General features: G+C 29.2%; 1 protein-coding gene across 1 annotated transcript in view; it reads left to right on the forward strand.

Annotated features, from left to right (window-relative positions):
- Positions 1-965: 965 nt before the first annotated feature.
- Positions 966-16,494, forward strand: part of LOC105622568 — a 24,673-nt gene continuing 9,144 nt past the window's right edge. Inside the window, exon 1 of the mRNA XM_012203984.1 lies at positions 966-1,107. Within this exon, the coding sequence (XP_012059374.1) occupies positions 966-1,107 (142 nt within the window). The remainder of the gene's footprint in view (positions 1,108-16,494) is intronic.

A 16,494-nucleotide genomic window follows, 5' to 3' on the forward strand; every position in this document is an offset into this window, starting at 1 on the left:
AGTCTGCCAAGATGATGATGCCTCTGTCACAATCAATCCTAGTCAAAGTTTGGATTTTTTGTTTTATAGATACAGTATTATACTATGCATAGCTCATAAGTATCTAACAAAATTTTGATGAGAATTATATGAAACATTTACTATGCATGTATAAAGAGTATAATAATAGATTGTCGCCTAAAGAAAATGTCTATCGGAGTAAACTTTAATACATAAGAATATATATGGCCAATGCTCTTTTAAACAGTATTATAGTTCAGTGGGCCAACGCACCTGCGCGCGAACTTTAAAAGGCACGCTGCACCCCTTCTCCATATCAACGAGCTCCTCGTCCCTTTCCCCGTAACCCTTCCTTGTCTCGGCTCCTCCCCCATCGCTCTCTATTCTTCCTCTCTCGCTCTCATCGTGTGCACACGCGCGCACAGCAGAATGTGGTTGGCCAGGTACACCTGGGCGCGTAAAAGGAGGGAACCAACACCAAGCGTTCCAGCGGCACGGCACTTGCATCGCGCCGTTGTCTATTCCGCTGGGTCGTACGTATCGGGTTTTCAGCGGTAGAGGGAGAAAAAGGGAGCTATCGACATTAGTTGGGAGTAGGACACAGTATAGGTGTTCAAGAGTAGAGTGTCGAGGGCATGAAAGGGGCCATTTCCTTATTTTAAAAACGATCCGGGAGTCTTTAGTAGGCGGAGTCACAACTACCAGATGCGCCACCATTGGTTGCCACAATGTCTAATATATCATAACGTAATTGTCAGAGAACTGGTGTTCACGATTCTATTGGCTTTAAGACTCCATTTATCTTTATATTCATTATTAATCCTCTCCACAGATTCCTTTAGTTTAGATAAAAAAATACATGCATTTATTCAATGTGCTGCTCACATAATATATTTCTCTCACGTTTGAATTTTTGTTGTATTTCAGATGGTCTTTCGAGTTTACTGATATATACATTGCAAGAGATGTACAAATCTTTTACAGTATGGCGTAGTCCCGCCAAGATAGAGCGAATCTTGTGCATTCTCGTCAAGTATGCTTATGAAATAGATTCGAGGATCAAATTTAACGGTTTTTTGGAATCTACTAAACACTGGATTTTTCAAGGTAAGACATTTTTCAATTTTTTTTTTATTAAGATAAAAAAATAAAATAACTTTTAAAAAAAATATTATCAAACACATATTAATTTTCTATTTTCATTTTTAAATTAATGACTTATATTAATTACGATCTAAATATTTTAAAAATGTATTTTATTATATAGCAATGAAAGATAAATATAACTTATAATGATGTTAAGTAAAATATTTAAAATTAAAGGAGAAGATTTTTTTTTATTTGTTATTTATATGTATAATAAAAAGAAATAAGTATTGTACGATAAATCCAATATTATAAAATATTAATTCGAATTTTTCTTTCTCATAGCTACAATAATTCGTCATTCGAAAATTATTCGCCAGAATTTCGCGCAGAATATAATATTACTATGTATAATTATATATTTAATATATTATCCATTTTTATTTAAATATTATTTATTTCCACCTTGAGAATTATATATAATTCCTAAATTTTTGAAACTTAACACGTTCTGTTAATTATTGTCAAAATTCATAATTAGATTTGATTACTTCTTGACAATGTTTTTGAATTCCATGGAGTAGTAACAAGATTTGATTACGTTTAAACTAAAGTGTAAATTATATGTAAATTTATGCATTCGAAAATTGATACAAACTTAATTGGAATCAGCAACAAGAAGATATCTTAAACATTTGCGGATATCAGATATAAATCATCGAAATTGGCGTAAATACTAAAAGTACTTTAGAAATTATAATTTTGCTGAAAATTGAAAACTTTATTATTGTTATATTCAAAAGACTGCAACAATTTTTTTTAAATCAAGAAATTGTGTTTTATAATATCTAATGTTACATATATTGAACTGTATATATTTCATGTAAAACAGAAATATTTGCAGAAGGAATTACAGTAAATAATTTATTCTTTGTTTTTAAATTATTTAAATTTTGACTATGAATCGCACATGTTTATTTCTTTCTCTCAAGAGCCTTACCTTTAATATGAACTGCGCATGTATCTGACATTCATAAGAAAATACATTCGCATAAGTTATCTTAGAATAGAATTTTGATGCAAGCTGATGCATGATAAACATTAATAAAGTATTCGATTAATTATTGCAAAATCATATCTTTATCGCAACACACGAAGACAACTTTGAAAAAGATATATGAAAAAAGATCGATGAAAAATCTTAATTTTTTCATCTTAGAAGAAACAATCTCATCATTGAAGATAATACCTTATGGTATCATGAAAATCATGCAACATGTAAGAACATATTTAATATCGTAGTGGTACATTTAAAATGCAATTTGCAAATTCTACTTGCACACCCGATATTTTTAATTCCACTGTCGTCGAAACTTTCACTTCGTCGAAACGTTTCATGGAAAAGTTTCTTGTCCGCAATGCCAAAGTGGATAATACATGAATAATATTATTTATGATTTTCTACACCTGAAGATCTTTTTCTTGCATCGAAAGTCCTATTTGGAACAGTGATATTGCGAGAAAATAATTGATGATTTTATATAACTTTTCTGAAAAAAATGATTTGGTTGAAAATCGATAAACCAGAATCTTCTGGTTTGTTCATTTTCAACCAAATTTTTCCCAGTGTTTCATAATCAAAATAAAAAATAACATTACTTACAAGTAAGGATTATGTGCAAATATAAATAATAAATAAATGAACCCATTTATTTTATATTATTCACTTTATTGATAAAACGTTTCTAAAGGATTATCGACAAATTAAAAATATTTATTTGTGGGACCTAAGTGAAGAGTTGCCAATAATAACAGTTTATACATACATACGACTATATTAGAATGCCTGACGTACAAAACTAACATATTACTGTTGCCACTTAAAATATTCCGCAGTAAATATGCGAACTGTTGTGCCAAGCAGGAATCGTTACTGGATATTTCTGCAGTTATAATGTATGTAGTCGTCATTACATACTCGTCTCAACTCTCCAACGACTGCTAAATTTTACTATTGGATAACAGCCAACGTAAACGAAAATGAACTTCACCACTATGTCTGGTTTCAGTACATTCAAGGTCGATATTTTATTTCCGTTTCTTAAAAAGATATACTACGCATGAAAATGATATCTATAATAAATATTTTGTCTGAAGGACATTAAAAATGAGAAAATTGATCGGTGACTCGGATTTTCATTAAATCACAATATTCTGATAAGAATTTTTAAGAGACTCAAGCTTGCAATGTAAAAAGACACAATTAATTGAATTATTAAAATATGCGCTGCAGATCCTGTTTTATTCCGAAGAGAGCGCTTCTTATTAAGAAGTGATCCAAGGCGTTAAAGAAAGGTACGATACTTTTTGCTAACTATGACCGTAGATAATCAATACTCAGACAAATCTTCCTTCCTCTATCGTAAATTGCCTCGGTTCCGGATCACTAATCATTCGCTCAGAACCGTTGCGAGATATTTAACGATCGACGAACGATTTGCAGCAGTGTTAAATTTATAACATCATTATTGCAACGTGTCGCATTTAACAGCAAAGTTGTTGACAATTAGTATCATTGCAAATCTCGCAATCACGTGATGCGTTATTTAATAAGCTCCTGATATAATCTCGTATAAATATCACTTTGTATGATACATTTTTGCGTGAGGCTAAAGCTATTAGTTTCAATTTATATGTGTTCGTGTCATAATTATATCTTTTTAGTTGAGTAAGTTTGCGTGTGTTAAAAATAGAATTAAAAAAATTAATTTCATTTAATATTGTCTAAAAATTAAATTTTGAATGTATATTTTTTATTGCATTTTTTCAATCACAGATTTTTTAATACCAATTTGGATTCATCCTATTCATAAAGAAGATTTGAAATTGTTATCTGTAGCTTCAATAATTTTGTATAGTTTTTAATTTTTTAATAATAATAATAATTTAATAATAATTTAATAATAATTTAATAAAATAATTTAATAATAATTTTAATAATTTAAGTTTTTATACCATACCAGATATATTTCCGATTAAAGTTATGTATTTAGCGTCAAATTCTTGAAAGAAACGTTTAAGTTAAAAGAAGAAGAAGGAATAGTCAACTGACTGATATTTGCTCTAATCTGGCCATTATAAATTGCTTAAGCCGCTTATTAAAAAGTTTATTAAAAAAAATAGAGTACGTAATTCAAAATAGATTATGATCTTAAAATAAACAATCTATAATCATATATAATACAATACTTGTTGCAAATGAGATTCATAATTGAATATGATTTTAAATATGAATTTTATTACAATATAGGATATTGTAATAAATGTTATATTCTTATTATTTTTGTAATATATTTATATATTTATATATTTTTTGTCATGTTTCGAATAATGATAGTTGTATCCATATATTTATATCAGTACTATTTTTATTGATTTTTGTTATCACATCCATAATTTATAATCAAATCATCTCCATTTTCTACAGACTTTCTAATTAGTCGTTGCTTAATAAATAAATATTTTGTTGTCATTTTATTGTTAATCCTGATCACTATCGTTTTAGAATAAATATCATAAAGAGTCAATCTCGATCTAGTTTGCTCGGTTGAATAGTTACAATACATTTAAGTCGACACGAAAAACGACATTCCAATGATGAACAAGAAGACGATTAATGGCTTTACATTTTATTAAGCACATTACACACTAACAAATACATGAAATCATAGAAGAATGCAAAGCTAATGTGAGTCACATAAAATATATGAATTCAAAATCATACAAATATCGAATAGTGTGACAAAATTAACGTATAGAAATAATAATATATTAACAGAATATAAAGTGCTCGAGTCATCAATTGAAACATGAAAAAAATTATCACGTGGATTTATAATGATCAAGGTATATATTTTAATTTAATTTAATGTATAATTCTGAAACATCTCAAACGTAATTTAATTATACAGAAAATATATTTAACAAACGATGTCTTAATTGATGTGATCGTATTGTCTTTCTGGAAAAAGATATGTGTCTTTTGTTGATTAATTTGATACAACCAGCACGCATGTCTGACAAGTCTAAATGCATTGGAATGACACTCACTTAAATAGCGGATGTCCACACCTCTGCGCACGTGTCAGAGATTAATGAAGTTCTTCGTGGAGAAGTAAGAATACTTTGCCATAAGAACAGTAATTGCGGCAGAGGTAGCAGTTTAGTGTAAATAATGAATCAGCAATACTAATGTGCGTATGATGCACGTTAATTGCTTGCCACATATCGATATAGCTGCTACAGTTAGCACGAATGTAAAATAAGCACATTACAACGATGCCACTTAATTGAATTATTGTGTTTGAGATCATTTTTTATGTTGCGTTAAAGAGAACTATTATATTAATATAAACTTAATTTTTTTTACAATTAAATTACAAATAAAATAAAATACTTGATTGATTATTTGCGAGAAATAATTAGAATTTTAAAAAAAAATTACAACATTGTTTTAACGTTGTAATTGTAAATATACATCGGTTCAAAATTAAAGGCATGATATTCAATGCTCTCAAGTTCAAGTCATGATTAATAACTCGTTACCGCGACTGACATAGTTTTATGCAGTTACAATGTAACATGAATTATGTCGTAATTTAATTGCATGCCGACATGATGATATTGAGAAAAAAGATGAACTCACTGTATTGCGTAATAAAAATGCATTCGATTGTTCCTTAGTTATCGATTTATCACTAATTTGTTTGCTGTATGAATTCTAGTGAAGTAAATTGGATAGTTTGATTAATGCAATTACATAAATTAATTATTTTAATACAATTACATAATTATTAATTATATAAAGATAATAAATAATTCAAAGTTTATACAGAATAAATATCAGTTAATTTCTACGTCTTGTGACGCTCATCATAAAAAATGATAACAGGATCGTGATACCACTAATAGGAAAGTGCATATATATTTCCTATTAGTAGCACTTGTTCTTGCATGCGGGCGAGTAGTGATCGTCTCATGCTGCGCCACGAAAATATATTTTCATACATCCTAGACTAGGATACTTTTGGCACGCGTTAGACGGATACTTAGCACTTATGATCGGTCCAACTTGATGTGTTATAACTGAGAGACATGCAACGCGCACCAACGTGTTGTGTAAATAATCTCATACTTATGCTTATATTTATTCGTCGCATTGCTGTTAATCTTTCTGTTGTATCTACCGTGGCGTATTTATTGTAGTCATTATACACTTTATACATGTTTGAACAATAATTTCAAAATGTTATAAATTTGAAAAAAGGAAAAAATTAGTAAGTAATTGAAATACATTAGTCATGAAAGATAGAAATAACAAATAGGCATTCTTTTCAAAGAATTTTTTGACATTTTTTCGGTAAATAAAATAAATATCATAAGAAAAAATTCTTAGTATTCGTGCGTATATGTTGTTTTTTTTAACAGAATCAATAAAGTTTGTATTGTATCAAAAGAATGGAAAAAGAATCTCGTGTTTTATTGAGAATATGTATAACGTGTCATTATGGATCATTAATATATCGCGAGACTATCGCGTATCACACGTTGAATCTTGGCCATTTATGGCTGCTAGAATCACTGGAGACACGATTGACCTTGTGCAAGTGCACTCTAATCATGCGCTAGATATATCGCTAATAATAAGTATACTCAGTATAAGTGTGTCGCGCATATCTACGCATGTAGAATTGCCAGTAGTAAAATGGAAAAATTTTAAGTTTTATAGCTCAAATAAATGTTTGAATGAAGGGTGATTATATAATTTTTTGAAATCAAAGATTGAATAATGTTGTTACGCAAGTTTCGAATGCATATTTTTTAGATATGTGCCATTACTATTTAACGTGCATTAACATTACACAAATTAAACAATTTCAACGATTAAGTTGCAAAAATCATTATTATAGTAGATAGGGATCTATAATTGCAATAATACGATGTAAAATTAGGTATGTTAATAATATACATTAGCATAATATCAATAGCATATCTTTTCGAGCGATAAACCAAAAATCAGAAATCAGTTTAAACGCGGGAAAAGACTGAGACTAATAGCCTCAAGATCTATCTTATATTGAACAAGTAAAAGGCGACTATATATTCAGGCCACGCGTGGGAAGATAACGTTGTCTACTCAAATAATAATTCCGTATGATTAAGAGTTTGATTGTGTTAATAATTAATGAAATTGAAGTTGAATGTTGTTCAAAAATTAAATATGATTGAACACAGAAATATAACTAGTAAATAGAACAATGTCGTGGTGAAACGTAATTTATATTAGAAGTATATTATCTTGCTCTAACAAAAAAATACAAAAGTGCTTTTCATAGCAAACAGGCGAAAGATTCGAGCAATGTTGCATGGCCTGATTCAAATCCAGTATTTGTTGGAGAACGTGCGTGTAATGGTTTATTTAAAACTGACACTACCAGTTCCGTTAAGCATCTTATAATGAACTAAATAATCTTTGAATGTGAAATTTATGTCTGCTTTCGAGAAAGTGACATTAAAACGGATTATGGAAACGCAAAAAAAATGTAGCGCAAAACATATTCTATACTTTATTAGATCCAAATTATTGAGACATTGATTTTTAAAAAAATTAAGAGAAATTTTTTTTAGCACCAACATTAGAGCAATAATAATTATAACTATAATAACATGTAATTATAATTACAAAAATTTTTAGTGAAAGACAAACGATGTAGATTATACATAATCTTAATAAAGATTATACAAAAAGTTTTAACATATTTTCGATATATTTTAAATTCTGCTAATTTACGATTAAATTACGATTGCTGATATTTCTAAAAGTAAAATATTCTATATCTGAAATTAATATATTAAAAAAACAGAATTTTTTTATCTGTCAACTCCTGTATATTCAATGATTATGCAAAACACAGAAGCTCTTAACCTTTATACACAAATTTGGCAGCACTTATATCTAGGAAATATGCGATATACAGTTTATCAACACATCACATATTGCGAGATTATTTTGCATACAATATACGCGCTCCGAAATATTAATTCGCGTGGAAAAATTGCCTTTTTATACGAGCGTGACGATTATTATTATTGACTTGCGTGAAAAAGCCAACATATTGGTGACAATATTCCATATCTTAAAAGTCATTTGTATCGACGCAATCTATGCGACTGTTTGAAAGCCGGTGAGGTTTTGTTTTCCAATGAATTGTATCCGCCCTTTTGCGCATGCAAACAAAAAAATGAGCACCGACAGAAAATGCCGTGTCACGCGAAATAATGCACTGTTGAGCAATGGCGGCAATACCGACCAATTAACTTGGGTAATTAGATTCTTGCGCTTTACTGTTGTCTTTTTGCTATTAATATCGTCTACCAACATCAAATTACACAACGAAAGCAATATAAACAAATGCAAAATAAGAAACGCAGTAATGTAAAATACTACATTAGCTGCATATACATTGAAAAAGTATTCTTTACATTGTGATAACATTGATTGTCGTGTATATCGTGTACTAAAGAAAATTTAACACTTTTTTTTTAAATCTGCGGAAAAAAATTTTGTAAAGATTGAATACTATTTTACAAATGTTTGTTACAAGCTGTTCTCAATTTCTTCTTCTAATATGTATAGACAATTTTCTGTTATATCTATAATAGAGAATAAGATCAATATTATATTAAATTTATACATATAATATACGCTTCAACTTCAATGTTATTTTGTTCTGAACAAGAAAAGCGATTCTATTTTTACTTTTATTTTTACGACATATTCGATCTGCCAAAGATATATCGTGCGCGATTAATGCTTGGCACTCTAATTGGTGTCTATAATATCTTCCTGGAATGTGCGCAGTCACGTGAGATTGCTTGTTCCAAGTTCAAGCTATTACTTGCGTTAATGAATTTCTGAATCATAAACGCATTGTCCATTGATGAGCACGGATGAGTATAACGAGCCAATGTAATTATATTTTATAAAATGCAGTCTTATAATCACATTATTTATTTTTTTATTTGATGATATACATGATGTCTTATTTTAAATAATGCATTAAGATTTCTTGAAAATTATGATAAATATGGAAAAATGTTTCCAAACAAAAGTTGTTAGTTCAGAGAAAAACATAAGAAAGTATTAACTTGATCTTGAGTAGCATCGTTAAGGTCAAGGTCACTTTGAATTTTTTAAATGAAACTTCTCATTTTTCATTGTATAGGGAGCTTACCTCAATAGCTTTTCAAATCACTATATTAAAGTTCTTTTTTCATTAAGAAACGAGAAATCTTAAGATATAATTTATAAAATGAGACACTTTATATCTATAGATCCGATTCAATGTGCATATTATTTCGCTTTTAATTGTTATTTATTTCATATACAAAATATTTTATTAATAATTGCTATTTGTTACACACAATTTTATAGCATAAATAGTTGACTGTGATTATATATTCTATATAAGTATAGAATATTTTATCTAGAATATATATTTTTTTCATAAGCTATGATAGCTATGCGGATTTTTTTTTAGATAATGAATACTAGGAATTCTCTCTAATTGTATTTATTGCTAACTCGTGTGCTAACATGAAATTTACACGATCAGGATATTTATTGGTGTGTTGATCAGTGACCCATAATATACCTGTATGTTATTAGTTAATTAATATGAACGTATATGTTTTTTATCGGTAATCATAATCCAGATTATTTTCATTTTCGTGTAAAAACGGTTTTTTTTTTTCCAGTAAACTCACTGTACACATACATTTGCAAAATTTGTGTCTACAGTATCTTCAAATCGTGCACATGTAATATTTCTATTGAACCTGAGTTTTTTCTTAGCATAGTTCAAGAGTGCAAGGTTACTAGATTGAATACATTCGCGAATGAAGACTTTGACCATGCTGTCAGACAGCAAACTGATATTTGCATCAAATATTATAGTTATTAATATTTATATTGCATATTCTTTATATTGCAATTGCGTGGAAACATTTTGCACACACAAGTAATGATGTTACATTCATTTTATAAAGCTTGAAACATAAGCTTGAAATTATTTTATTTTTTTCAATGTTATTTACTGATCAAAAGCTATATTATTAGTTTCAGAAAATAAGTATTAAATTGTACATATAAAGATTTTGCCAATTTTATTAAAAAATTTGAATCATCCGTATAGAGATAAGTCGAACGTCAAATTGCAGAGTATAAAGAGTAGAGTAAAACTATATAAATGCCATTAGTTAAAACAGCTGCAAATTAGTGTCGAAGTTGAGGTTTATATTAATTTTGCTATTTATATATGTTTTTAATCGATTTTTGTAACTGTAGATTAATTGATAGTTGTTTTTTTAGTTAAACATGCTTCTAGAACTTTTTTATTTTATCTATTTCCTTTGCTCCATGAGACTTATTTCTACGTTTAGGCTATCTCCTCACAGTGACGATATTAAATGAATAACATAATGTGAGAGCTACAACAAGTGCCCGCACTTGTTGTAGCTCTCACATTATGTTATTCATTTAATATCTAATCATAAGATAGATGTGCCAAATATCTCATTAAAAACATTTCTGAAAAGGATATTAATAACATATTTTTCAGCTTTGATAACTTTGACAAGTTATCAAAAAAAAAAAGTAAGCGACATCTTAAAAAGACCGGAACTACTTTTAGCAGAGATTGAGGATATAAAATTATCTAATTTTTAATATTTCTGTTGTATTATTATTATCTATTGTTATTATCTATAAAATAAAGTTATTATCTATGAGTATATAATGATACAATTGATAACTGTTCAATGACGTGTTTGTTGGCTCAAAATAAGCGCAGTTCTTTACAAATTATAAATGTAATTGTAGTAATCAAATTAAATTATACATTATTAGAATTTTGAAATTATTAAATTTGAAATAAATTATTAAAATTATGATTTCATGATTAATTGCAAATAGCTATCAGATTAGATCGGTTATTTAAATTTTTATAATTTTTTTATTATCTTAATCTCACCATAAAAACCAATTATACGTGACTTTTTAAAATGATTTCATAAGTCAAAATAAATCGACAAAATCAAGAAATTACGTTCTCACATATATTATTTAAAAATATCTCATATAACATTATCATCCAAAGAAAATTGTCATTGTTGGATTGAACTCTATAAATTTCCATATAAACTTTTCGTGAGCCATTACCTTTATGCTTTAATGCACGATAGAAGAGATTTATTATTCGCATTAAAACAGAAATGTATTGCAACGATAAAAGTAGCCGTTGAAAAACTAATGTGTTTTATCTAGAATTGCGTGTCAGCGGCTTATAATTAACTATAATAGCTTAATTATGCAACTTGAAAAAAAAAGAGTCGAATTTTTTAACATTGAGCAACTATAACGAATTATTAACATAATGTGTGTTAAAGTTTTTTATTAATTTTTGATATTATTCATCTTTTCGATAATACAGCATGATAATATATTTATGTATCTTAATTTTACTTTGGTATACATTTTGACTTTTAAACTATCTTTAATGTATCTGAAGGCTATTTGCAATTCGTATTTTGAAATTAAAATATATAAGTAACACTCTTTTTATATTATGGTTATATTTTATAGTTGCAAATTGTATTTTCGGTTGTATCTCATTGATCATTTTGATTTTTATATATAATTATATAAAACACAAAGTCCTGAACCACGTTACGGATTTTTCTCAAACTTCAAGATATTTTACTTTTTAAAGTTTCGAATTCGAATTATTCGCACACCTTTTTAATATAAATAAAATTAATGACATTATATTATATTTACGCATTAATTACATTCATTTATTACATTTTGATATAATTTTTAATATCAAACATGCTATTATACAGAAAATTTTTTGAAATCAATCACTCGCTTTAAGAACTCTAGGAAATTAGGAGTTAAAAAGTTAATAAACAACGAGCAACGGTTAAAGCATAAAGGTAAAGCCTCTTGAATGTTGTTCAGAATTATGATAGCATATGTCACGGTTAGTTCCTTATTCAGTATCTATATTTATAAATTATTAAAGAAAACTTTGAAATGTGATATATCTTAGATAAGTCTGCAACAATTCAAAATGCGCATGATTTAAGACTCTTTAGACTATAATTATATGTGAAAATCGAAATGATCAAGTATGAGTATAATCTTTTCGCGATTTTTACTGTTTTTGGTAAGCAAAATTTTGATAAAGGATGAGTTTTCCAAAAAATGCAATCGATATAGAAAATATGTAGCTTCTGACACCAAAATATTACAGAAAGACACAGAATATATATAAAGAAACTTTATATATATAAAGAAACTAATTTGACAGATTTAAAAAGAATGTCAGAACGAGGAAAGCTTAGCAAAGGGTGGAGACGAATTTTCATCAGCTGACGTTTTAATCTGTCACTGCTAATTCCTTCCGAACAGCTGCGCATTCCTCGTTTTCTTAGATTCTCATTCGCGATCTGTTACATTCGCGATATGTCTTCGCTTTCTTAGTCTGTCTAGCAACAAGCGGGACGCGGTCATGGACGAAATTAGACGGCAGCTTATTCGGCTGACTGTATTCTCGTATCCGGATCTCCTTCGGTATTGCTTATAATGATTCCCCTGACATGAACAGCTTTTGCATATAAACAGCTGTACGTTGATTTCATCACGAAGACAGAGGTAGACTGACGAAAAATTGTAACGTTGGATGTTATCTCTATTTCACTTAATATTTAGAATTTTGTTTAAAATTCCAAATGTACAAAATTAAGTAAATTATACACGGAAAAAATGTTACGGTTGCCACAGCTGGAAATAATGATAATTTTTGCCCATCAATACATTTGGACTGTGATAACAACAAGGGGCATATTTTAACAGTCATAGCCATTAAGATATACCAATCTTACGGTTATCACTATCGTAAAGTTCTTATAACCAAAAAATGTATTGATGAGCGACTTTTGGTCATAGCAACCGTATAGCCGTTTTTTTTCCGTATATCGAGTTAATTTTCAATAAAAAGATTTTATTAATGTATACGTGAATCTTAAAGCTTTTTCTTAGAATACTTAATGAATTAATATTATAAAGATATATTTTTTATTTATAATACGATAACAATATACAAGATGTCCGATGAAGATTGTAATAAACCTTAAGAGTAGATTCCTGAGATCATTTTGAAACAAAAATTCTAATACCAAAATGTTGAGGCTATAATAATTTTTAAATTATAATTTAAAGTTATCTGATCATCATAAAATTTTGAGACTATATACGATGCGTCCATTCTTTTGATGTAATTAATTCAAAAAAAATAATTGCATTGTAATAAAAATACACGCGATTATCGGGAGACCGTTAGAGCTAATATCATTTCTTTCTCTTGGCATGTTCTAACTGGATCAAAATCGACACATTCGTTTTCGAACGCTGACACGACGTTCCGTTAATGCAATTTCTCATTTTATCTTGAAGTATACAAAAATTACGGTCGTTTTACTTTTTCCCGATAACGTGATAGCACAAGCTGTGTAACTATCGCATATCCTTGAGCGAAGAGCTCAAGAAGTAAGGCAAGTAAGTATAGTAAGAAAACACTTAGTGTAAATGATTCTATGATTATTTCACAAAATACAAACGTTCTACTCGTACGTTTCAGTTTTTAAATTATTGCGTAATAAATGTCATTTTTTAAATATTGAGATAAATGATTTCGAAAATATTAAGTCATTTAATTAATACACCAAATTATTATTTATATTCATTATATTGCATAATATGTCATGATTAATTACTATATTAAATGCTATATTGCTAAATTAGTTTTTCCACCATCGAGAAGTGGCTATTTCAATCTAATACTTTGTAAGAAGCGGAGTTGTAACGGAATTTAAAATTAACCATAAATTAATTTCATGATATGTTTTAAAACTTTTTATTTCTCATTTTCTTCGGTAATATGTAGAAAGATTTATACACGGAAAAGACGTTGCTACAATCGAAAATAATAATATTAAGTGTAGTAAAAAGGAATCCATTATTTTTGCATGAAATTGAATGGAAAAATAATGGATTTCTTTTTACTACACCTAATATTTTTCGCTTATTAATACAAATAAGATCTCCCAGAAATGAGAAATGGGATCTCTACGAAAAGTTACAGTGAGTTTCTCTTCGGAGACGTGGCACTCAAAATATTAACGAAAATGCTTCCATGAGACTTGCAACATTATTTTCTAAAGCTATTCTGAGATCAATTGATTCGTACAGATCAAAATTAATAGATAAAAATTCCTGTTGATTAACTAATCAACGTTATTAGTAGGGCGTAGTGGCATAAAACTTTAAAACTTTTATGGCATATTATTAATTTTATTATACAGATAATAAATTATGCAAAAGTAACACCATTTACTTTTGCACTATTTATTGCAACTTGTTGTTTTAATATGACAATCTCCAGTACATTAATATACTTTTATTGATCATTATTCAAGCAGCACGATTATAGATGCAAGTCGCGCAATATGGATGCATGTACGCATGTGTACGAAAAGAATTTTTTATTATATTTTACCGCAAACTTTGCTATAAATATTATATATTTAGTGATAAATGTAGAACAATTTGGCAACTTAATAAATATTATCGATAATGTTAGAAACTTTTAAATATAGAAAACATATTTTATGAACATATTTTATGAACATATTTTATAAACATATTTTATAAACATATTTTATGAACATAATAGAAATTGACAAGCAAATTGTAAATTTTTAAGACAAAATATTTATAACGCAATTCGTGAAATTCACAATCATTACAAATTAGTTGTCATTATATTATTACATTTTGTACTATTTGCTGGAGAACGACTTTAGTGTCTTTGTAATAATATATAATGCCATCAATAGCCAATCAATTACCATACTGCATAAAGAATTATAAACTGTTTAACTTAGGAAACACGGTAGTATCTCGGCGCTAGGATAAGCGCATTTTAAAATTACTAAAATTTTATCATATTTTTTAGTAAAATTTATTCAACACACATTTTCAATATTTATTGTGGAAATATTAATAAATCTGAGAGAATCATATAAAATTCTTCGACACATATAATCATGTTATACTACGATTATCACGTGATTTTCAGGATTAATTCTAATAGAAAATTCTTTCCGTGTACGTATTATCTTTCCGTTTACGCGGCGTGAAATCTTGACGGAGCGGCACGCAATAAAATAAGTGCGTTAGCCGCATGACAAAAGAAATCCGCTGATTTCTATGTCGATTCGCTGACGTGACATGAGTAGCGGTTGCGGATTCATACGGCCCTGTATTGCATGTCTGCGTGCAAGTAAGATTTCGAGAGGTATACGGAAAGACAGAAGCCACGCGAATTAGCAAAAAGATCTGAGAGGTGCATGGCAAAAAAAGAAAAGAGGAACCTGAGGAGGCCCGAAAGAAAAGAGAAAAAAGACGGTAGATTCGTGTTCTGAGTACAGGAAGGAGTAGTATGAAAAGAATATAAGAGAAGCCAAGCGGAAGTAAAACAACAGGAAAGGTTGCAGTTTCTGCACATACGAGTTAATATGTGTAACTTATAATACATACGATGCTAGCACAAGAAGGAAGATTGTCTTTTTATTAAAGAATGACACGATGGGAGTTGTAGGAAGGGGGATTGAGAGAGAAGATGAGGCCGAGAGTCTACGGGCAATCCGGTCGAGAAAATTGGCAATGCATGCTGTTCAGCTTGCATAACCGCAAGCTGAACGCAGAGAAAGATAGGAAGGAGGAAGAGGGACGGGAGGCAGGATGAGGCATTAGTTTGCGTTGCACTTGTAATGCGACGAAGGAGGTGGTATGACACGTGCACTAACACTAATCTACGAGCGTCTCAATATGCGATGCAATGGTGAGCGATATGCGCGAGGCGTGACTCGGTTTTCCTTGACATTAGCGACTACTATGTATGTAGTTCGAGCGGCACAAGCGCACCGCTTATCTTATCTAAGCAAGCGACTGCTCGCTCGGCGACGCGAGCTATGTACATACGAATTGCATGAAGTCGTTCGATCACATTCAATGGAATTCAATTTGAAAGTACTTTTGCTTAATTCGCATCTATTAAAATTTAAGATTGCTTAATGTATGTCGCGCGTACCGCTTTTGGGAAAAAATTTACTCTCTCTCTCTCTNNTCTNANTCTGTACTTNTTACTTTGTNTTCTNTACTTTATGTAACTAGTATTACTATACTATACTACACTATATAGTNTACTTAATAGTTCTACTTCT

Source organism: Atta cephalotes (genome assembly GCF_000143395.1).
Source record: "Atta cephalotes unplaced genomic scaffold scaffold00046, whole genome shotgun sequence".
Lineage (NCBI taxonomy): Eukaryota > Metazoa > Arthropoda > Insecta > Hymenoptera > Formicidae > Atta > Atta cephalotes.